This window comes from Anastrepha obliqua, chromosome 6 (genome assembly GCF_027943255.1).
Source record: "Anastrepha obliqua isolate idAnaObli1 chromosome 6, idAnaObli1_1.0, whole genome shotgun sequence".
Taxonomy (NCBI): Eukaryota; Metazoa; Arthropoda; class Insecta; order Diptera; family Tephritidae; genus Anastrepha; species Anastrepha obliqua.
In genome coordinates, this window is record NC_072897.1 from 69,288,611 (window position 1) to 69,314,051 (window position 25,441).

A 25,441-nucleotide genomic window follows, 5' to 3' on the forward strand; every position below is an offset into this window, starting at 1 on the left:
ATACTTTGAAATGCAACCATGTGTGACTTTTCATTTGCTTTGAACTCCTCATTCATTTGCTTTGCATTCGAGCTAATAAACGAAATAATTTTCGGTTTCGTTCTTTCTGGATCGAGCCGTACGAGTGAACACTTCGTTTTTATTTTATGAAGCATGCACAATTTGGTGACCCCAGGGGGTAAGTTGCCTTTAGGCGATACACTAGAACCGCCAACTGGATTTTCACGAGAAGAATTAATTCTGCCTACTTTATGGGTTCCACACATCCCACTTCCAATATTGTCGGAAAGTAATATTGGAGCATATTTCTATTCACTTGAATTCTGATTCAAAGTCTCAGATTATGCAAAATTCAACATTGTCGCTGCAAGCATACCACAGCTAAAATTAACGGAACTACGCTCTATTATCGATGCGGCACCAAATACTGGAAATACTAGTACATACGCACAAAGTTGCAGCGCGGGCTTCCTGAAATGGCATTAAGCGATCGTCGTCCAAGCGACCTTTTCAATGAGATGAAGCGTGTAGCCGGCTCCGCTTTGTGTGGCCGCCGCGCGAGCTGAATTTAAGTTTTAGATGAAACTGCGAATATGCAGACCATCCACCAGTAATTGGGCAAGCTCACTACACATGGTCCGCAAGACTGATTGGTCCTGAGGGCCATGGGGCGACTATCGCGCCCTAAATTCAGTTACAGTACCCTACAAGTACCCATTGCCCTTCCTGCACGACTTTACACACGTACTTGCAGGTAAAGCTATATTTTCGAAAATCGATTTGCTGAGAGCCTTCCACCAGATCAGGATTCACCCAGAAAACAGTACAACATTATTCGGCTTATACGAATTTACACACATGACCTTTGGATTGCGCAACGCTGCGCAAACGTTTCTAAGAGTCTTAACACATTACCTACCGTGTGTACATATTTCATCAAACTTCACAACACCCCCGTGTGCATACATTAATTTTGAATGAGATAAAATTAGATTCCTATTTTTCAGCTAAAATTGTACAGGATTGTACTTATTATTGCATATTCAGAAGATAACTTTGAGGATAGCATTTCAGACAGGAAAGTACTTAAGAAGAGTCTTCGGATAAAGTTTGTCCCACACCTAGACAAAGAGTACTACAATTACCAGATTCAAGTGATTCTGAAGAAGAAGTTGCCAAAATTTTGTTTGGCCAGAAACTGATATGCCAAGAAATCAACAGGATTTTCATATGAAAATATTTTCAGGAAATTTAACATCGCTCTTTATTGGTGATGATCTTTTATCTACTATATGCAAAGAAACAAATAAAGAAATGAATAAAGGACAGTATTTGCTGGAATCTCTTTCGACGTAATATAATATTCGAAATCGCTTGGTAAAAATTCAAAACATTATCAACTATTTCGGTAAGACATTAGGTATCATTAGAGATACATATAACCTTCATAGAATCTACACCAATCAAAAGTATCTATGTAAAAATCCCCTCCCATACGATTTTTTGTTCCTATCGCCGTCCCTTATCTTTCCACGTACATGGTCCCATGAAAAGCTTACATCTTGTTTTTGATTCATTTGAATTTAGCCCGGCACTAGAGAATCTTTTTTTCCAAACATTAGTGGATGTCATCTGTGTAGCTTCAGATTCTCAAGAGGACCATCGTAAAGGTCTTCACTTGGTTTTTCGACGCTTGCGCCTGACACGTTTCCTCGCTATGGTTCACATTTACAGGCCGTTCTTGTCCCAACGGCTGCTTCATCAAGCGCCGTTATTAAAGATGGTTTCCGGGAACATATATATATATATATACATATATATAAAGGGTTTTCCAATAAGAGATGTTATTTTTATATTCAAAGAAAAAAGCTATTTTTTAATATAAATGATCGGATATTTATTTCATTATAAAAAGAAAGGTATGCCGTTAATAGTGGAAAATAACATCAGGCAAATGACCACTACGACCACGCTTAGAGGACAATATCCTCTTCATGAAACTTTCCATTACCGAATTGCAAAGTGGCTTTCTCTTTCACGTGGCCCTAAAGAAAAATGTCACAAGGTGTTAAATCACAAGATCTCGGTGGATAATTGTGATCACCTCTTCGATAGATAACACGGTCTGGAAACTTTTCCCGTAAAAGATCAATGGTTTCGTTCTTTGTGTGGCCCGTATCGCCGCCGTGTCGAAAATAAACGTTGTCCAGATCAATACCATCCAATTCCGGCAATAAAATATCGTTAATCATCTTTCGATAGAGACATCCATTCATTCATAATATCTGTTATTGGAAAACCCTTTATATATTGGGTCAGTCTATAAGTTCGTGCGGATTTTACCCATAATTTCACTTTTGTACGATTTTTCCATACAAAAAATTATTCGCGGAATATAACGGAACTATTTATATTTACTTTGATATATTGTGCATTCATCAAGTGATTTAAATCGCGGATAGAAGCACGTGTTGTTAAAAAATAAAATGGAATCCTCGAACGCGTATAAGATGCATATTTGGTATTTTTTTATAAAAGTGGTAAAAATGCAACAACTGCTCCTACAGAAATAAACACTGTTCACGAAGAGGATACCGTGAGTGTAAGGACTGCGCAAAAGTGGTTTTCGAAATTCCGAAGTGGTAACTGCGACGTGGAGGATGCCCCGCACGCTGGTCGTCCTGAAGTCTTTAACTCCGACGCCTTGCTCGAACTCGTGGAAGCTGAGCCAAAATTTACAGTCGATATGCTAGCTCAGAGATTAAATTCATCGCATGGAACAGTTCACAGGCACATACTTCAATTGGGAAAGGTTTCGAAGCAAGGAAAATGGGTTCCGCATAGACTTTCCGTCGCCAACCTTCAGCAGTGAGTGAATGTTCTCAGCTGCTGCAACGGCTTGAAAATGAAAGTTTTTTGAACCGTTTCGTTACTGGTGATGAGAAATGGGTCCTTTACAACAACTCTGTTCGCAAACGCCAATGGTTAGATAAAGATGAAACACCATAACCGACCCCTAGAGATGGGGGCACCTTTAAAAAAGCACGAACTTATGGACTGACCTGATACATATAATTGGCGCGTACATCCTATTGGGTGTTTGGCCGAGCTCCTACTCAGTTTCAAGCCGACTCCGAACGGCAGATATTTTTATGAGGAGCTTTTTCATGGCCGAAATACACTCGGAGGTTTGCCATTGCCTGCCGAGGGGCGATCGCTATTAGAATAAAACTTTTTCTTCATTTTGGTATATCACCGACATTAGAACCTACGTTCTCTCTGAGTTCTGAATGGTAGTTTCGCACCAACACATTCGGCTACGGCGGTCGCCCCGGGAACATACGGAAGGATATAAAAGTGCTAGCTTGACCTGATGAAAACATTTGCCATTTCGAAGCATTTAAGGAAAGCCTAGCGAAGAGCACCTTGCTTGCTCATCCTATGACTAACGCAACACTTTTTTTATGGGTAGACGATTCGGACAATGCCAGTGATGCTGCTCTACAGCAGGTTGTCAACAACAAGTTTCAACCACTAGATTTCTTTCGACGATCATTTTCTAAGGCTGAAAAACGATATAGCCCTTACGATAGAGAGCTAACCGCTAACTTATGCTTTTCGTCAGCGCTCGAAAAAGCCTCCGATCTTCAAGTTCGTTAATTAGACTTCATCGTCCAAACTACGAGGCACGTTCGGCATGTTCCCTGTCAACAAAACATATCAGCAGACCTTCTTTCTCGTATAGAGTCCATAACAGCGGTGATCTAGCCGATTATCAAACCAACGATGACGAACTTCAATCCTCTTTAAATAGTAAAGTATATCATTCACTTAAACTAACATGCTATGTTCTACCTTCAGGCTCGAAAAGAGTTTGTTGTGACAGCTCGACAGGCCGCATACGACCATTTAGACAGAACGATTGCATTGGACTCTAAAATCGGCAATATATGTCATAACAACGGACAAGCTTTTCACCACTTATTTTATTAGGATGTTGGTGCTCATTCAAGATTGACATTGGCGTATTCCCGACTGAGTTAGTTTTTGGAACAACCTTACGTTTACCATCGGAGTTCTTTATAGATGCCAGTGGACCGACCACGAAGCGGAAACGGTAACAGATCTTCGTGATGTCATGAGAAATATTCGCCCAGTTAATACTGCTTGGCACACAAAACGAAGTTCCTTCGTGCACACTGATCTTAAGACGTGCGATCAAGTTTTCGTTCAAGATGTTTCTGTTCCACCTTACAAAGGAACGTATAAGGACTTAAATACTTCACTGTCAGCATCAACGGCAACAAAGTAAACATCTCTATTGACCAGTTAAAGCCAGCGTTCATTGCCGCACCCTGTAGCTGTGGGGAGACCACAACTAGATTGGCTTATTACATTCTTAATAATTATTATTTTACTTATTCATTTACTTTTATTTATTCTTAATACTTTGAAATGCAACCATGTGTAACTTTTCATTTACTTTTAACTCCTTACTATTTTGCTTTGTACTGTTAAGCTATTAAATTAAATAAATTTGGACTGTTCTTTCTGGATCGAGCCGTACAAGTGAATACTTCGTTTTTATGTCAAAAAGCATCCACATACTTATATATGTGTATACAGTATGTCAATAATGAGTTTCGACATTGAAAATAAATAAAATTTTTCGATTTCCGTAGAAAAAAATAGCACTCTTTGCTTATCTTTGACTTCTGTTTTGTACTGATTCATTCACAGCATTTAAAAGTAAAAAAAAAAGAGTCCATAAAAGAAATCCAAAGAATGCGTCAGGAATCGAATTAACTAGCGCGGAGTTTAGACGTGTTTTTGCACAGCTTATTTTCTCGTCTGATTTATTTTTTGGTGTGCGATGACCTTATGTGCGAATTGTGTTTCACGGTGTGCCGCAAGTGACTCTGCGTCCTGTGGAATTTGCTCGCTTAGATTTCATCTAAAGTGTACCAAATTAACCATAGATGTGACATGTGCAGTGGTATATCAATTCCATTTTGTATTACTAAGTTTGAAAATGCGTTGTTATCCTTAAAAGAAATTCATTCTACTTTTAAGGGTAATAAAAATCTAACAAATTGAAAAAATCCACATTCATCCATTGCATCTAGCAACAATGTTGCTAGCAACACGATGGCCCATACTGTTGTGGTAGATAAAAACAATTTGATAATTACACGTTCGAAAGGTAAGGTCGTTGACCTTACTATTTGCCTTTACACGTTAGTTCTAACTGATATGCGCGCTAATGCAAGGATATGTGTGCTAATGCAAGAAGCGCAAATACTCCCAAGGCGTATAATAGCGTTGCTGGAGTTGTTTCTGCAATTACTCAAACATCTGACAATCGCTCTCTCATTGGGTGCTCTTTAAATAAAGATGATTCCCTTCTTTGTGCTGCCAATTCTTTAGCCGATGATAATGCAAGAATGATAGAAACTAGATTGCGCCCATCAGAGAGTGCGTGACGTAGCATCAGCTGAGTTGTGCAGTGTTGCCAACCATTTGCTCTTCGCAATAATTTTTGTGCTTTTTTACACCCAAAATGCGAAATTTTTTAAGTTTGGTGTTTGTTTCTTTTTATTTTTAATTTAAAGCTACCGAAACTGTATTATTAAGCAAAAGAATTTTAAAAAGGTCACTCTGAGAAGATTTTAGTGTTAATGAAAATTATATACGTTAAATAAAATTTGATATTTTGAAAGTGAAAATTTAATTTATTCTTTGTTTTAAGGTTATGTTAGGATATTAAATCTTCTTCTCTCAACTATTCTTAACATTGAAAACCGTTTTACACATTTTAAAAAGCGTTTGAATTTACTGAATGCGAATTAAAACCCTAGAGTTGTAATCGTTTCTTCCGGTCCTCAATCCTAAGTGGGACATAGGGCATCAAGAGGTGTATTCATAGTAAAAATAAGCCTGAAAATAAACCATAACGACGTTTTTACAAAAAGAGTACCTTATCTTGTTACATAACCTGAAATATAGCAAAAAAGTAGTTCTCTTAACGAAACAGTTTCTCCTAACAAAAAAACTCATAAACCAAATTGTACATAACAATAACACAGTTGTTTAAAAAAACCCTCATTTTAAAGACAAATTGTAGTAATTCAATAAAAATTTGATATTTTATTTTCTTTAAATGGGCATTTTAGTGCGTTTTTATATCCTAAGCTAGGCAACACTGTAGTAGCGAGAGAGAGATTTGACTACTGAAAGGAGAAGAACACCAACAACCAGTGCGACCAGATGTTAAAAGGAAAATAAATCTAAATAAAACTGAGTGAATTATTGAACTAATTTTTAAAATATGTATTTTTCACAAAATTATAAACATTACATTTTAATTAGAACCGGCTAGAAAAATGTCATGAAGAAAGAACTAAAACTTCGAGTCTAAATAACAAAAAAAATGCCAAATCAACTGGTGCTAATACGACGTCACTCATTGTCAAATTTTCTGAGAGCAAAGTAACGGTACCACGATAGGCGCCATCTCATTATTCTTTCCATCATGATGATATTGCATATGCTGTTGTTAATACCTCGACTACTGTTGCTGCTGCTGCTGTTGACGTCGTTTTCTCTTCTGCGTCGCCCACTCTTCAACCATCATCTCTTAATGCTATTGAAGTAGTCAAATCTTCTGCTTGGACTGAGGTTAGAAATAAAACGCTGAAGAAAACAATGGTTGCTGTTGGCTCAAGTGATAACACCGAATTGAGTGTCGCCGTTCACAATAAATGGACGACCAGACGATATTAAAAGTTACGTAGAGAAGTGTGCAAACATTGACAAGAACTCTCTCTTATGCTTTCCGCTGATCAAGAAAGACAACCCCTTAGACAACCCAGTGGACAAACACAAGCATAAGCGAGTCAATTTTATACTAGGCGTTTCATCTGACAACATTGATAAGTTACTAACTGGCCAGCTAACGTTAGGATAAGGCCGTTCCGATTTTTTCAAAAACAAACTATTCAATCGCGACCAATTTGAGATTAAATGACCCTAGTAAAGTTACTATGATTGATAATGGGCTAAAGCTATATTATCACAACATTTCGGGTTTAAGGACTAAATCTTTTATAGTGCATTAGTTTTGTACTGAAGAGGCTTATGACATTATTGTTATTGTTGAGACGTGATTAACCTCGAAGTTTTACGATTACGAACTCTTTGACTCAAATATGTACAACGTTTTTCGTAAAGACCGTCATGCTGCTAAAACTGGTAGCTTAAGAGGAGATGGCGTTCTAATTTCCTTCAAAAGAAGGTATCGCGCGTTTTCAATTACGCTCAAAAATGGTGACTCGTTGCTTGATCTCCTTTGCATCTGTATCAAGGGATCTAAATCATATGGCTGTTTATATTTGATCACCTGGTATGTCCCGCCTAATAGCAGTGTTATATAAGGCGCATGTGGACAATATCACTGCTCTGGTTGTAGATAATTTAAATGATGATAATCTTTGCGTATTAGGTGATTTTAATTTGTGCAACATGATGTGGTGTAAAAATTCTGCAAACACGGATCTCTCACCTAGCAATGTCACTACGGATTTAGAATCTTAATTTGTAGATTGTCTTCTAAGCATGAATCTTACTCAAATTAACAAAATTTTTGATAAGTTAAGTAAAATACTAATATAGATCTATTCTTTATAAGTGATAATATTAATTATTGTATATCAAAGTGTACTTCTTCAATATTTGATGCTGGTATTCATCACGTCCCTTTAGATATGCTAAATTCTTATGAGTTTTTACCTTTATTGTGTATTGATGAAACTACTTTTAATTATGCATCCTGTTATAATTTCAACTTAAATAATGCAAGAATTTTACATTAATAATATTCCTATAAAAAAGAATCGCTGTTATAAGTCACTGTGGCATAATAAGCAAATCAAGAAATAAAAAACTCTTAAAAATAAATTCCTCAAGAAATTTAAAGCAACAAAAAATCAATTTTTTTTTGCAAAATACAAACATTTTCAAAAGAAATTTAAGTCCTTAGATGATCTGCTTTTCTAAAACTATATACTTAATACTGAGCGGAACATCGAATCTAATCCGAAGTCATTTTGGAATTTTGTAAAATCTAAAAGTCGAGCTCGAGTATACCTGCTTCAATGATGTTGGATAATAAATTTGCAAGTACACCTGCTGAAGTAGATAACTTATTTGCAGACTTTTTTATGTCTAATTATGCCTCAGTTGTTGAGGTATCCCCTGACTTTTCATCCGAGACATCCTCATCTCTAAATTTTGGCAATCTGCACCACTCATCTGATGACATTTACTTTCTCTCAATCCGTCGTCACATGCAGCTATTTTGCTTAAGAATTGTCCAGCATTAGTAATTCCTCTAAGGACTATTTTTCATAAATCTTTATCTACAGGCACTTTTTAAATGATTGGAAGTTTACAATCACTATATACAAACCAACATGATTTGGTTACTAGTCTTGCTGTTAACGAATATTGTATTTCATCGATTTCTAAAGGGCTCCAAGTTGATTGCGTCTACAATGACTTCTCTCAGGTATTTCACAAAGTGTAGCACGAGATTTTAGTAAACAAGTTGGCTTGCTTCAACTTTCACTTTGCCTTTCTGCAATGACTTAAGTCATATTTGAGGGACAGACGGTGTGCGGTAAAAATTGATGGAGTTTTATCGAACCACTTTGTTGGTGAAGTAGTTCAGGATTCCCCTAAGGGGCATCTTATCAATGCTATAAGCAAATTTTTTCCTTTTTCTAATTTCTTGCTCTTCGCCGATGATTTAAAAATCTTCTCATCTGTTAAGGACTCAGTGGATGCTCAGAAGTTTCAACTCGACTTGAACAATCTTCATCGTTGGTGCAAAAGATCACGCCTGTGATTAATTATTAAAAAAATTTTTCATTTAACATTTTCGAGGCGTCAGTGCCTTCACCATTTCAAATGATGTACTACAAAGGGTGACAGAGTTTAAGGATTTTGGAGTATTATTCGATACGAAATTTTCCTTCAAAGGCTACATTAATTTTATTCTTTCAAAATCGTATTCGGTTATAGGCTTCATCCGTCGCAATACAACTGATTTTTCTGATCCGTATACCTATAAACTGCTGTTTACGTCTCTTGTTCGTTCTCACCTAGAGTACGCTCTTATCATTTGAAAACCTTACGACCAACTCTCGATTAATAGAGCAGAACGCGTTCAAATTTTCTTAAGAGTGCATTACGTTAACTTCGATTTGAGTGGCCTGTTCCATCCTATAATTCTGGGCTAAAACTAATTAATATAGAATCTTTTGAAAAGACAAGGACAGACCTTTCACTTTCGTTTATTTTCAGTGTTGTTAATGGCATCATCGACTGTCCAGATCTTCTTGAGCGGATAAGCTTTAATGTTCCTCAAATAAGTCTTTTTACTCTTTTTATGTGGAAAACTTTAAGACTAAATTTGCGAGTACTGCACCCATTGCTCGCGCACTTCCAGAGTATAATTCACTACGTAATACCAGTCTGCTTGTTTTTGCATTATCCAGATCTAATTTTCTAAAAAAATTAAATTTAGTCACTTAATATTGTATTTATATTGATTGCTAATATTTTAGTTGCCAAATTAGACTTGCTTTTCTTTACATTTGTGTCTAGTCTGTAAGGTAATTTGTATTGTAGATTATTAAAATGAATAAATAAAGACTGCAATAATGGAGGAATGCGTCCCCTTAGTATAACAATAGCCTATGTGCTCATAGGCTATTATTTTTTTATTGAATTTTTGGATTCTCCATCGTCGATTTTATATGTGGTCAAAATTTTGTCAAATTCTAGTTCCACAAAGTGGGTCAAAACGTCAGTCCAAAAAAAATAAATAATTACAAACATAACGAGATTTGAGTGAGAGCTACTTTCGACAAAAAGTTTGAAATTTATTTTCTCAAAACATCAAAAACTTTATAGGCTATTTTAATACTAAGGGGACGAATGACAGAATATACCGAACGTATACAATATAAAAAACATTGTCATTTATGAATGAAAAATAATATCGTTCAAATGACTGCAACGACTGGCTTTATAGTAGGTGTTTTAAAGCATCAATCGTCTCTGGATGGTTCGCATAGCATTTGTCTTTAACGGCTCCCCACAAAAAATAGTCCAACGGGCTTAAATCACAGCTCCGAGGCGGCCAATTGATATCGGAATTTCGGCTGATTATTCGGTTTTCAAAAACGGTAGCCAAAGTTCGAGTGTAACTTTGGCAGTGTGACAAGTTGCACCGTCCTGTTGAAACCAAATGTCGTCCATGTCATCCTCTTCAATTTTTGGAAACAACTCGTTGAGCATGTCACGGTAACGCTCGCCATTTACTGTAACCGCGGCTTCTCGCTCATTTTCGAAAAAAAATGGCCCGATGATGCCGCCAGACCAAAAACCGCACCAAACAGTTACTCGTTTTGGATGCATTTGCTTCTTTACAGTAACGTGTGGATTTTCTGAGCCCCAAATCCGACAATTTTGCTTATTGACGTAGCCACCGATGTGAAAATGAGCTTCATCAGAAAAAAGAAGAAGACTCACCACTTTGCAAATAGGTTTTCAATATTTCCCAATTTTGTTCAAGCGTATAGCGTCCCATTTCGTAAATGTCAAACCTTTAAGTAAATTATGAACACATTTGACATGTCATTTGTGTTACCATTCTCAAAAAAATAGGTGGTTCAAAAAGCAAACGCTATATGGCCCACCCTGTACATGCCATATATGGGCCTGATCAATTTAATTGTAATGCTTTCGTTTATTTATTTCTCTTAAAGGGTTCAAATTTATTTAAGTATGAGCTCTGATATTTTTGTGAGAAATATATCTAATTAAGAACGATTCGGTGTTCATCCAAAATTTTGTGAATTGTTTTCTGTTTTATATTGTAACTGGAAAGTATATTAAGTAAAAAATAAAGTAACTGGAGTATTCTTACAGTACTTTATTTTAGTTGAAACGATGCAATAATATCGAAAGGGAAGAACTGAACTCCAACTGTGTATCCTATAATGATATTTCAACACAATTAAACGTTTCAAAACGATGGCAGCAAAACAGAAGAAAACGTTTCCAGAAAAATGCCAGAAGAATGCGCGGAACCCTACTATACTAGCTAGATTGATAGGATGTTCGTTAGATTGTAAAAATAGAATCCTAGGAAGAGTGCTGCTAACATCCATCGATGAATGTTTGTTCACCGGAAAAAGTCATTGGCAGAAGCAGGACGTCTTGTTCGACTGGCACGGACGAAGCCATTAGTAACAGCATCGCAACGAGAATGCCGAATTGAGTTTGCTCGAGCGCACATATCCTGCACTCAAAATCAGTGGCTTCATATTCTATTGAGTGATGAAATGAAAATAAATAGTAGCCCAGTTGGTAGGAAGAACGTGCGTCGGGCAAAACGTGCAGCATTCGACCCCAAGTTCGTTTCTCCAATCATAAAACATGGGGTAGGCTCAATAATGGCGTGGAGCTGCTTTTCGTGAAATGGTGTCAGGCCAATTCAAGGTAATAATTGAAGGTAATATGGACGTATTGAAGGTAAAATGGGTGATAATGCTACCTGATGCGACAGAGAATTTACCGGTGATTTGGAAATTGCAACAAAACAATAATCCGAAACACAATCGTGTTCCAAAAAGTTTTTCGTAGGCAATTTTGTCTGGGCATCTTCGAATCCGAATTAAGCCCAATAGAACATCTTTGGGACGACGTAAAAAGTACGTAGAATATCACAAATTTGGATCAGTTATCAGTGCGGCTTCAGAAGTGGTAAGTCCACCATCGACCAGATTTTTACATTACGCCAAATCCTGGAAAAGACCCATGAAAAGCAAGTCGACACCCATCATCTCTTTGTCGACTATAAAGCTGCGTTCGATAGCCCGATAAGGGATTGCCTGTACGCCACCATGTCTGAGTTCGGTATACCAGCGAAGCTCATACGGCTTTGCAGAATGACGTTGAGCAACACAACCAGCTCCGCCAAGGTAGGAAATAACCTCTCCGAGGCATTCAGTACCGTTCGAGGTTTCAGACAAGGCGATCCACTGTCATGCAACCTCTTCAACTTCGTGGTGGAAGGGGTGCTCCGAAAAGCAGGTGTGCATCGTAATGGCACTATTTTCTACAAATGTGTCCAGCTCCTTGCGTACACCGATGACATTGACATTATCGGCCGCTGTAAGCGAGATGTCACGGCTGCGTTTTCTGCTATCGAAAAGGAATCATCACGAGTGGGTCTGGCGGTGAACGATGGTAAAACGATGTATATGCTGTCTACAACGCGGAACACATGGCGTGTAGGAACGCAAGTCATTTCGAAGTTGTGCCAGAATTTATTTATCTTGGCACCGCCGTTAACAGCAACAACGATATTAGCCTGGAGATCAAACGGAGAATCACTCTTGCTAATAGGCGTTACTATGGGCTAAGTAAGCAATTGAGTAGTCGAGCCCTCTCTCGCATGGCCAAACTAACACTTTACGAGCCGCTCATCATACCCGTGTTGCTTTATGGTGCAGAGACATGGGTAGTGTCACAAAGCGATGCAGCCGCTCTTGGGGTGTTCGAGAGAAAAGTTCTTCGTAAGATCTTCGGTCCTGTGCGCGTTGGCGAAGACTACCGTTCAAGAATGAACAACGAGCTGTATGAGCTCTACGCCGACATTGACGTAGTTCAACGCATCGCCATCCAACGCCTGCGTTGGCTAGGGCATGTTGTGCGTATGGATGAAGAAGCTCCAGCAAAGAAGGTGTTCGAGGGCGAAGTCCAAGTGAGCCGACGCAGAGGAAGACCATTGCTCCGGTGGAAAGGCCAGGTGGAGGAAACCCTATGCTCGTTTGGTATGCAGAATTGGAGAAGGCGCGCGCGGAGCAGAGGCGCCTGGAGAGAGCTAGTGAGGTCGGCCGTAACTCGGTAACGGGTTGTTATGGCCACCTAAGTAAGTAAGTAAGTAAGTATTTGAAAAGATCAAGGCAGCATGGGAATCCATTGCTGTTAAACGTTGTAGAGGTTTGATAATTCAATGCAAAAGCGCTATGAAACAGTAATAAGGCAAAACGGATTTCAACAAAATATTAAGGTATACTTTTCGCTCTCGTTTTCAGTTTTTATGATTTGACTATCGTTTTGCTTCGTTCTTAAGTATTTTTCTCAAAGGAATTTTGCATTGTATTAGTTTTCGTACATGCAGTAAAAAATGTCTTTTTTTCTTAATCAAAAAGACTGATACTGACATTTTAAATTTATAAATCATTATATAACTTAATATGCAACATATGATTTAATTTGGCATGCGATGACATGGCAAGTGAAGACGTGTTTTTAGGTGCTTAAAAAAAGTGATCATAGGTGTGGAAAACAGCCCACTGTACTGCTAAAAGTGCATAGGTACGTCCCCAAACCCTAAAGCAGCGACAAGTGAATAGCTTGACAAGTTAACCTGATGACAACAAGCTAAATATTTAGAAAACCATAGCTAAGGCTTTAAACTTTAATAACTGGTGGTTCAAAATAAGAAACCTACACAAACAAAAGTGCAAAGTGTTGCTGAGAGTGAGAGCATTGTGTTTTGTTTTCACGTTATCCTCAGTGCAACTATTGTGTGTCATCACTGTTCTCTTCTACCAAAATACCTGGAGAATAGAGCGCTGCCACATTTCCTAAAGTACAACAGTGTTTGCGCTATTAACCAATAGATGGCGCTCAACACACCACCTCCTGGAGGTGGAAAAAATTACGATATGAGCGAATTGATAATAAAATTTAAAGAAATGGAAAATTTATGTTGATCCCTAAAAGAAGAAAATTTTCAACTAAAACATGAATTAACTAGCATAAAAATAAGAATGAAAAGTAGTGACATAACTGCTGATAAACAACAAAATGAATTTTACACAGATGAAGAGGAGTTAGAAAAAGAAACTGCTTGGTTAGTCAATAGAACCAAAAAAGCCAACAAGAAAAGAAAAATTGAATCGTCTCCAGAACTTGTTGTCACCGATCAGATCAAAAATAACAAGAAACACGAACTGAAACCTCCTCCAATTATACTCTCTGCACGGAGTTACATATGTCAGCAAAATATCCAAACATTACTTAAAGACAGTGCAAAAGAAAATTATTCCCTACGGCTAATTGGCAAAGACCAAATAAAAGTAAATGTGTACGATAGCACAGACTATAGATCAATTACAAGCAAACTCTCGCAGTCCAAGCTAGCCTGGCATTCATACGAAAACAAGCAAACACGACAAATAGCGCAATAGCCAAAAACCTGCATCACACATGACAACCAGAAGAAATTGTTGAAGATCTTCAAAGGCAATTCTTGAAAGCTATACGCGCATTCCAAAAATTGAAATGGAAGACTAAGCAACCTTGAAATATGTTCACTCTGTGCTTCGATGCTACAGAAGACATAAAAAAGATTTACGAAATAAAACAAATTCTTAAAACAATCATAAAGATTGAACCGATCAAACCCTCAAAATTAATCCCACAGTGCAAAACCTGCCAAGGATACATGTACACGAAAAATTACTGCTGTAAACCGCCAAAATGCGTCAAATGCGCAGGTGACCATAAAACAATTGATTGCACTAAAAAGGACAACGAGCTGCCCAAGTGCTGCAGAGGTTGCCAAGTTGCTAAAGGATTGCAAAAACAACGTAACAAAAGAATTGCCGGTCAAAAAGAGCCAGAAGTTAAAAAACTACAAAAACCAGTGCGTGATTCGCGTGTTGAGAACGGTAAAACCTTCGCTGCAATTGTTGCAGAAAAGTCAACTGAACCGAAGAACGACGATATTTTATCCCAAATATTGTTCAAACTAAACGAACAAACATCTTTTAATACACCCTTGCTTAGCCGCATTGTAAAACTTGAAAAGGCTGTAAATGTTGTATATGACGAATAAAAATCATATTAAAATTATGGCTTGGAACGCAAACGATCTCTTGAAGCACAAACACGAGCTTGAACTTTTATTGAACAAAGAGAATATTGATATATGTTTAAAATTTGAAACGCACTTAACTTCCCAATCGTTTACCCTTTTCAAAACTACAGTACATACTGCTCTAATCATCCCCTTAATAATGCCAGAGGAGGTAGCGCAGTCATAATTAAGAAAAACTATAGAACACCATGAAGAAGATAAAATCTGCTCATCAGAATTTCAAGCCTCATCAATTTGCATCAATTTACTTGGAACGGATCTCTTTGTGACAGCGTTATATAGCCCGCCAAGGCATAACATTAAAGTAGAAGAATACAAACAACTTCTTAATAGACATAAAGAAAGGTTCGTCATTGGTGGCGATTTCAACGCCAAGCACGTTAATTGGGGCTCGCGCTTAACAACTACCAAGACTCGTGAACTCTGGAAAGCAGCTGAAGATCTAGGTTGTCGAGTAGTATCTACAGGTAAACCAACATACTGGCCAACTGATCCTGATAAATACCCCGACCTGATCGATTTTTTTTTATAGTCAGACAAATTCCGAGCAATATGATATCAGTTGAAGATGGCTTGGATCTAAATTCAGATCACTCGCCTATATTCATCACTGGAAAACTACAGCAAATTTAAAAAAGCCAATTATCCCCAATCTTCCGATCAAAAAAATAAATAATTCCCAAGTTTGGGATATAAAGCGACATTGAGAAAGCAGAGGTCTTTGCAGAACATCTTAAAAAGATATTTCAACCCCACGAAAGATATGATAGCTTCACCCCACCTCCACCGGTTCAAGAATTTTGTGAAATTGAACTATTTACATCATCACTAATATCTAAATTGAAACGAAAGAAGAGTTCCGGTTTTGACCTTATATCTTCGGCTGTTCTTAAAAACCTAACATACAAGGCATTAATTAAACTAACAACGATTATAAATGCGTGCATCAGCCTGAAATGTAGCATAATGATCCCTAAAGCAGGAAAAAATGCAAACGAGGCAGCCTCATATCGCCTAATTTCATTACTATCACTCATGGGAAAACTTTGCGAGAAACTATTTGTCTTACGCCTAAAAGAAATAATTTCACTCAAGCAACTAATTCCAAAACATCAATTTGGCTTCAGAGAAAAACACTCGACGAAAGACCAAGTTCATCGAATAGTTCACACAATAGAAGAGTCTCTGGAAAAAAATAACATCTGCTCTGCGATTTTCCTAGATGTAGCTCAGGCTTTTGATAAAGTCTGGCATGAGGGCTGATCTATAAACTTAAGACGTTACTTCCGATGCAATTTACTGACTTATTGACTTCTTATATAAGATATATAAGATCGATATTTTCGCGTAAAACATTGACTGGCATGTACCAGCCTTAGAAAAATCATGCAGACGTTCCGCAAGGCAGCATACTTGGACCTGTATTGTAATTGTTGTATACTTCCGATTTGCCTGTTCCTAAATCCTGCAAAATAGCGACGTTTGCGGACGATACGTGCATGTTCGCTGTTGGCGAAAATCAAATTTACTATTTTTCATAAAAAAAATTCAATGAAAACAGCCTATTTCAGTTCAAATAAGTTCATTGAATTTAATAAATTAATAAAATTTAAATAATATAAATAAATTTATAGAACTAATAAGTACAAAATAATTATATTTAATTTAAATTATTTATCATAAAAAATTTAGTTAAAATAACAAAATAAAATGAAATTAATAATTAGGAATTTACTAAATAAATAGATTTAACTAATTTTTTTTTTCATATTTATTAAATTTTAATATTTATTGATAAATAATCCTCTTATTTTTTAATTTAAAAAATTTTTTTTTCTTAAATAATATATTTTATAATAATAAGACGTATACTAAGTTAAATCAATAAATATCTATATATAATATATATAAACATTTAATTAATTAATAGACGCCTATTAATTTTGTTAAAAAACCCCTTTAAATTATTGTAGAAAATGCAGAATTGTATATTACATTTATAGGCACATACTTTAATCTAACGTTAGACATTTGTATAAATTAATAATAAAAATTAAATTTTTTATATTCATCTATATATTTATCTATGAGTTGTACTTTTACCTCTCGGAGATGTCTATATTGGAATTTTTAATTATTTAGATAAATAAAATCCTATAATTATTAATTTCCTATTATTATAATTAAATAAACAAGTTAAATTAAATTTATCCCTTTCTAATAAATCAACTATATTATTAAAAAAAAATTCAATGAAAACAGCCTATTTCATTTCAAATAAGTTCATTGAATTTAATAAATTAATAAAATTTAAATAATATAAATAAATTTATAGAACTAATAAGTACAAAATAATTATATTTAATTTAAATTATATTATTTATCATAAAAAATTTAGCTAAATTAACAAAATAAAATGAAATTAATAATTAGGAATTTACTAAATAAATAAATTTAACTAATTTTTTTTTTTATTTATTAAATTTTAATATTTATTGATAATAAATCCTCTTATTTTTTAATTTAAAAAAATTTTTTTTTCTTAAATAATATATTTTATAATAATAAGACATATACTAAGTTGAATCAATAAATATCTGTATATATATAAATATTTAATTAATTAATAGATGCCTATTAATTTTGTTAAAAAACCCCTTTAAATTAGAAAATGCAGAATTGTATATTACATTTATAGGCACATACTTTAATCTAACGTTAGACATTTGTATAAATTAATAATAAAAATTAAAGCTACAGGAATCGATTACTATAATAACAAACTGGACTAGTTTGTGGAATATTAAACTTAACGACACTAAATCGGTACACGTAAACTTTACAAACAAAAAAGTTATCTACAAACCCATTCAAATATTTTCCGCAAACGTTCCGTATGCTTGTACAACAAAGTACTTTGGCATGACATTAGACACTCATCTCAGGTGGAAGGAACATGTCAAAACCAAAGTCGCTGAACTCAATTTAAAATATAGAAACTTGTAGACGGAGAGCTGGCTACATGAAAATGCCCTCATCAGGTACATGGCTAATTTATATTGAAAATAATAGTATTAGTGTAGACGAATATAAAAATGAATGTCTGCCATTGCAAAACTGGGGCGCAAAGGGGGGATACGCAGTGAAAGGGGTGAATTTTGGGTGGAAAAAAATTCATAAGGTACATGTATTCTATGTACGGGAAAAGTTTGGTTATATATTTGAGAAAGTGTAAACAAAATTGGCAGACATTTTGCGAGGGGCTAACTCGCCGGCAGATGGCGCTGAAGATTGCAAAAATTAATTAAAAAAAAATCATAAGGTACATGAATTCCAATTATTGTATTTTGAAGTTTAAACATTCCAAAAGCCATTTACAAAATGGCAGACAAAAAAGTGAGGGCTAAGGCCGCGGCAGACGACGTCAAAAAGTGCGCTACACATCAACATTTTTAGTCACATTCTTGATATTTAAGTGCAGAAGAATTATTATCGATATTTATGGAGTGTTTCGAGTGTAAAGTGTCTTGAAAAAGGCAAATCGATGATGGTGCCCCTTAGTGTTGTTGACTTATTAACGTCTGATGCACAATCGAAATTGAAGATATCTTTCATGAATTTGATAAAAGTTTCGTCATTTTTTACGTTTGTGTCCATACAAAATATCTATCAAACAAATAAAATTTAAATTTTGTTTTGAAAATTGCAACCCTTACATCAGTATTTTCTTACGACGTTGTCACGTTAAACTATCGTCAGTAAACCGACTTTACAGACAACCTCTTTTTTTAAAGACGACTAGCGGAACGGGCGGATTTTCGCTAGTATTTCAATATTTTTGAGTTTGTTTGCATCATGGCTCTGAGTGGGAAGAAGTGCGTTTTTAACTGTAGCATGGTCAGTGAAAAAATTATAATTTTCGAAGAAGACAAATTAAAAAAGTGCCAACATATTTCTAAAGTTCGTATCGCTTTTGATTTGAAATTCAGTGATATTGTGTTACCAGAAATAGTGAACGGTGTCAGTGGTTATCATCGACTTTGTTATAAAGCATTTACATCCATCCAAAATAAATATTTGGATAAATATAACGGTAAGTTTGCAATATTCGTTGAAAGTTGTTATTATAAGAAATTTAATTACGCCTCGGTATATTACCAATTTGTACAGAGAATAATCAATTGGAAGTAGCAAAATCACCAGAAGGCCACACGCCCATTGAGGCATCTGCGTCTCCGCAGGCCGAACATTCGGCAGGTAATAATATATTTTACATACATTATGTTGTGTACGTATATATTTAAACGCGAAATAAATTATCGAACAATTTATTAATTTTTACAGTGAGTAATCAATCCATAGGGGATGATTTTCCGCAAGGTTCCACATCTATTATTTCACAATGTGTCAATCTCTGCCAGGATTTCATGCTTTGACTGGCTGCGATTTTAATCCCGCATTATTTCGCAAGGAAAAGCAACGTCCTTTACAGATTTTAAAGAAAAATGAAGACTTACAAAAAGCATTCGGTCAAATTGGACATGAAGACTGTGATGAAACCGCTGTTTTCCCGATTCTTGAAAAGTTTATCTGTCATTTGTACAACTTTCGATTGTTGAGCTCCGTAAATGATGCACGATTCGCCTTATTTTTAAAAACCTATAAGGTCAACGATTTGGAGGAACCTTTCCAGAAAAAAAAATTGCAGAATTTTGACTCATCCACTTTGCCTCCTAGCCAGGCTGAATTAACGCAGCATTTATTGAGGACCAAATATATGGCTACAATATGGAAAAATGCTCATAAGAAAATTCTATCATATTTACGACCAGAAACTTGCGGATGGATATTAGTAGATGGAAATTATACATTTAAATGGTTTGACGGACCACAGCTGCCTAGTACAATACAAGATATTATTGATCCTGGAACAAACGAAGGTAATATATTTATCCACAGAACATATAACTATTCCATTCTATTAAATGTTTAAAAATCATTTTGCCTTGTGCTTTGTTACAGGTGATGAAGACATTAATGCAGAAAGCGAATCAAATGAAGATTTATATAGCGATAGCGAAGGAGATATCACGTCCGAATCAGATTCCGATTGTGAATGTGACGAAAAATGTTGACGCACTTTTTAACGTCGTCTGCCGCGGCCTTAGCCCTCACTTTTTTGTCCGCCATTTTGTAAATGGCTTTTGGAATGTTTAAACTTCAAAATACAATAATTGGAATTCATGTACCTTATGATTTTTTTTTAATTAATTTTTGCAATCTTCAGCGCCGTCTGCCGGCGAGTTAGCCCCTCGCAAAATGTCTGCCAATTTTGTTTACACTTTCTCAAATATATAACCAAACTTTTCCCGTACATAGAATACATGTACCTTATGAATTTTTTTCCACCCAAAATTCACCCCTTTCACTGCGTATCCCCCCTTTGCGCCCCAGTTTTGCAATGGCAGACATTCATTTTTATATTCGTCTACACTAATACTATTATTTTCAATATAAATTAGCCATGTACCTGATGAGGGCATTTTCATGTAGCCAGCTCTTAGACTATTGTACTGGCTTATCAGCAGAACGTCTAAATTGCGCATTGAAAATAAATTGTTAATTTACAAACAAATCCTTAGGCCAGTGTGGACTTATGGAGCTCAACTGTGGGGATGCACCGCAAAAAGTAATGTAGAAATCATTCAACGTTTTCAAAACAAGGTAATCCGGGACATCGTAAAAGCCCCCTGGTATATACGGAATGACGACCTACAGAGAGACCTACAATTGCATATAGTCAATGAAATGATAAATCTCTTCTAACATCTCTTGCGATGAAGCAATATATACTAGGAGGCTGAAGAGGACGAACCCACTGGACCTAGTGGTTATTAATAAGTAGATTCATAAATTCACAAACTAAAATTGCTTGTTAGCTACATAACTAGGTGTAATAACACGAAATGTACAATATCTATTTATTTATAACGTTTCAAAAAAAAAAAAAAAAATTAGATTTAATTTAAAAAAGTCTTAAATGGAGATAACCAGGTATTGTGCTTAAGTATCATATTTTTCAATTGCTGCATGTATATGGGTGTTATAGGCTTACTGGATAACCGAAAATCCAATGTTAACTTCGGAAACACGCTACTTGCATAACTCAATAGTGGCACCGAAACTGAAAAACCCAATTACTTTTTTTTTTTAATATCTTACAAATGTTTCCCCTATTGTGGCATCACTGACGAAAGTTGTGGCGGTGCCTTCCGAAAGCCGCTACTTTATTTTTCGTGTCTGACATCATGAGTTAGAATAATATAAAACAAATAAGCAAAACAAACAAAAGGTACAGAAATTACTTCTTTGTAAATATTCAGTGAATGGCTTGTTAATATTTTAATTTCAAGATATGTGACTTTTAAATTCGGCAAACTATGTGATGAAAAAAAGTCCCGCGTGTTCAATTGTTACAGCACGAATTATAAAAATACCTCCAAATGCAGCCTTTTTCGTTTTTATGCCAATTATATAACCACCACAATCTCATATCTCCAGGGACGACTGAGAGCCGCTTGAATTGCCTCCACAGTGACAATTTATGACATAAACGAATTGAATAAATAAATACAGGCCTACTGAAATGGCCCTTTTCAAAAATGGCACAATGATTTAGAATGAATTCAGTGACGGTTTGCTTAGAATAAAGAAATTATACCTGTACATTTTTTTTATTTTGTACTACTACTTGTATTATCAGTCAACCTTTAACATATTTAAAAATTAGTATTTGAATCTCTGATAATTATACTCTTTCTTATTATTCGACTAGATTAACAATATGAGATATGTGGCGTTGCAAGTTAAATTTTTCTGCTACGTAGTGCTACTTTCAAAAATATTTAAATGAGATCTATCACTTTATACACTCTCCATGGAATTTGCACATTCGGGGGGAATTTTACATTGGTTTCAATCGAAAGTAAAATAATGTCCTACGTATCTTTGGCAACGATCTTGGCAACGAGGAAGTTACAAGCAAAACATACCCCATGAAAGCCCTACTCTATTTTTATTAAGAGCAGTATAAAACATTTGATTTAGATCTAAGAAGGCACGGTAATCATTCAATAAATACACATCATTTATCAGATAAGAGTAGTGCGGCCCACTTAATTGAGTGTGCAATTACGTGGCGCCTCGGCTGTTGGTTGAAGGAATATGTTGACCAGAGAAATTTGCTAAACATCGAGGTACTGCACATAAATAATGATTAAGACGTAAAATCTACGCTTCCACATCTTCCAGCTTTCTAGAAGTCTATCCCTATGTACAAAAAGCAAGGCAAACATCTTCATCCAATCCTGGTTTATGCCCATAATACTGGATCATAAACTCCACCATTAGTTATCAAACTTACTTTACGATCTTGTTTTAAAACACATATACCATTTACTCGCTCTTTCTGCATGCTTCATTTACTTACATATATGGTGCGAATATACATATGTATGTATGTATATGATTTATAAAAGTGTTCAAAAGAACGATAGATATAGTGTGTGACAAAAAATATCAAGAAGTGATTGTTAGTAATAACTAGGTATATAAAATGAAATAAAAGCATATACATATGGGTATTTAGTTGGAAGCGTTTAATAATTTATGACATAAACGAATTGCATAAATAAATACAGGCATACGGAACATACAAACTAATAGACTGACATACAAGCAGTTAAACAGTCAGACAGACAATTAAGTACTCACAAGTGAAACTTCTCGTTCCACACAGGATTTAACTCCTGTGGCATTGTACGTGTACGCTTTTTCACCTTGCTAACTTGCACCGTCACATAGGGATCACTGGTACCGCTTTTATCCTTCGCTATCAGGCCTTGAGCACAAATCACTGTAGAATTACATATACGTGTTTTTTAATTTAAATCTTTTTTTGCAATTATATCTTGTGGATACACATTTTCGTTTCATTATCAAATATCGAAAAACAAATTTGTTTGTACGTATGTTTTGTAGGTATGTATGTAATGTAATGCCCAACTATAAACATTAGTATTAATAAATATATGTACATATGTATAAATAAGTGAGTTTGGAGTTTTGGGGAAAAAATAATTTGTGATTGTGCTGGGGAAGGGTAAGGGGAAAAAAGGAGATGCAAAATATAGGGGAAAATGTCCGCTTGTACATATGTACATACCTTGTGGCATACCTTCATATATGTATGTATGTATATGCATAAGCATTTCACTAAAAGGGCATGCAATTAGTGTACAAACATACATGTGTATATAAACAAATGTACAAGTTCATAATTTGTCTTTATCATGTTCATATGCCGAAAAATGAGAAGTAGTTTAAAGATGTTTGAAAAAGTTTTGAGGTGGGCATGTCTAGGTGCGGTCAAAACATTAGTACTGTGAGTGGCAGGAAACACAACAATAATATAATATAATTGAAAGATAAATACGTATGTGCGAAAAGTAAACAAAATTAAACGAAGGCATATTAAATTTCACTTCACTGTTATTAAGTTAACCACCGTACTTAACATAACTCTTATTGCTTATATTTCATTTAAATTCACTTCAAGTTTGCTAATTTTGTTTTAGCGAATTTGTAAAGCTTATTTTCAATTACTATTAGTAGGGTAGTTGTGTGTTATGGTTAATGACTAGGAGCCAATTGAGTGTTCGAAGTGGAGTTAATCCAAAACTAACAAAATTTAACAATTAAAAAAAACGTTAGCCCCTATTACATATATATGCACGAACATAGGAAAACTTTTGTAATTGTATTTTTATAATTATATATATGGCTGGAGGGCGAATACTCGTATGAACAAGCCCCAATTTTCTGGGTAAGTTTGGTTGAATTCTTAAACTAAGTTAAAGACTAAAATATTGGACGTGTAACTTAGATTAGGTAAAAAACCAGGCTAAGCTTGCATAAAAAACTAGCTTGAATGCGAATGTTATCGCCGTAAATGCGAACAAACATCAAAATTCAGTTGTAAGTGCCGATTTTGTCACGAAGGTACATAATTTGTTTTTTTATTATTATTTTAATATTTATTTTCAAAAATTTCGTTGTCAGTCAATAAAAAATTTAATTATGCGCGGTGTATTGTTATTAATTACTGATCTAATCCAATTTTTTATGTTGAAATTAATGGAAAAATGTTGCAAGCGATTACACAAAATACCGTAGAAAAAAATTCAGAGTTTAACATTCACTATAATAGCACTGGAACAAAAGCATATTTATTGAATTTTTATATATACTTAGAGTAATGCATCATATTCATATAAGTCTATCTGCTCAAATTGTTTATATCTTTTCAATTCCTCGCGATAAATATCTGTGAACTTTAGGTAATTTGTCTTAAAGGAACATGGATAGACGCATTAAGCACAAAACTGGCGGATTTTATGCATTAATTAAGCTATTAACTATTCACAGTTATGACTTTAGTATTCATCTAAAAAAAAAGTTGTTTCGAAATTGCACTTTGCCAAAATTCACATATGTAGTTGTATTTTATTAATAATTAGCGCAATTAGTTAAAAGTGTTAAGACAAATCAGGGGTTTTAATTAAAAGCGCCCAATAAAAATATGTTTACAAATAGTTGAGCAACATCACAAAAATTTAACTAAATTCGGCTGTGCCGAAATCTTTAAACCTTCAAAGCTATTGTACAGGGTGCTCCAAACAAGACCTACTAATGTTAAGCACAAATCACTTTTTAATTTTTTGACATATTTATTTTTCTCTCTTTGAAGTTTATAATTGAATTGTTGGAAATTTATTATGGAACCCTACCGCAAGACCACCAACAACGACAACAATACGCTATTCGTTTTACACAATAAGCCACACAAATTGATTTTTTAAATAATGTTTTGATGTCGGATGAAGCGCATTTCCATTTAAATGGTTATGTCAACAAACCAAACTGTAGATTGTGGGGCTCTGAAAATCCAAGGGCAACACACCAACATCAGTTGCACCCATTTAAACGTACTGTTTGGCGCGGTGTTAGGGCCATTAAAGTTATCGGTCCATATTTCTTCGAAAATGAGGATGAAATGCTTCAGGAGCTTCTTACAGAACATTGATTGAAAACTTTTTGCGGCCAATGGCGGAGCGGTATCCTAATTTGTGGTTTCAACAAGATGGAGCAACTGCGCATACTGCTAGGTAAACTATGGACCTGCTGCGTAGTAGTAGTAGGTCTTATTTGGCTCACTGTACTTACAAATAAATCCGGATAATGCTCTTAACTTTCATATGTTAATATGATGCTTTCCATTTCAATTCAACCGGGCTATTCGGGACATGTTCTTCGATTTCGATGTAACTCAAATATGTTGCTCTCTAATCAAAATAATGA

At 35.2% G+C, this 25,441-nt stretch overlaps 1 protein-coding gene across 1 annotated transcript in view; it reads right to left on the reverse strand.

Moving 5' to 3' along the window:
• Window positions 1-25,441, reverse strand: part of LOC129249829 (protein unc-13 homolog A-like) — a 423,174-nt gene that overhangs the window by 217,097 nt on the left and 180,636 nt on the right. The window contains exon 5 of the mRNA XM_054889499.1: window positions 22,796-22,937. Coding sequence (XP_054745474.1) covers window positions 22,796-22,937 — 142 coding nt within the window. The remainder of the gene's footprint in view (window positions 1-22,795; window positions 22,938-25,441) is intronic.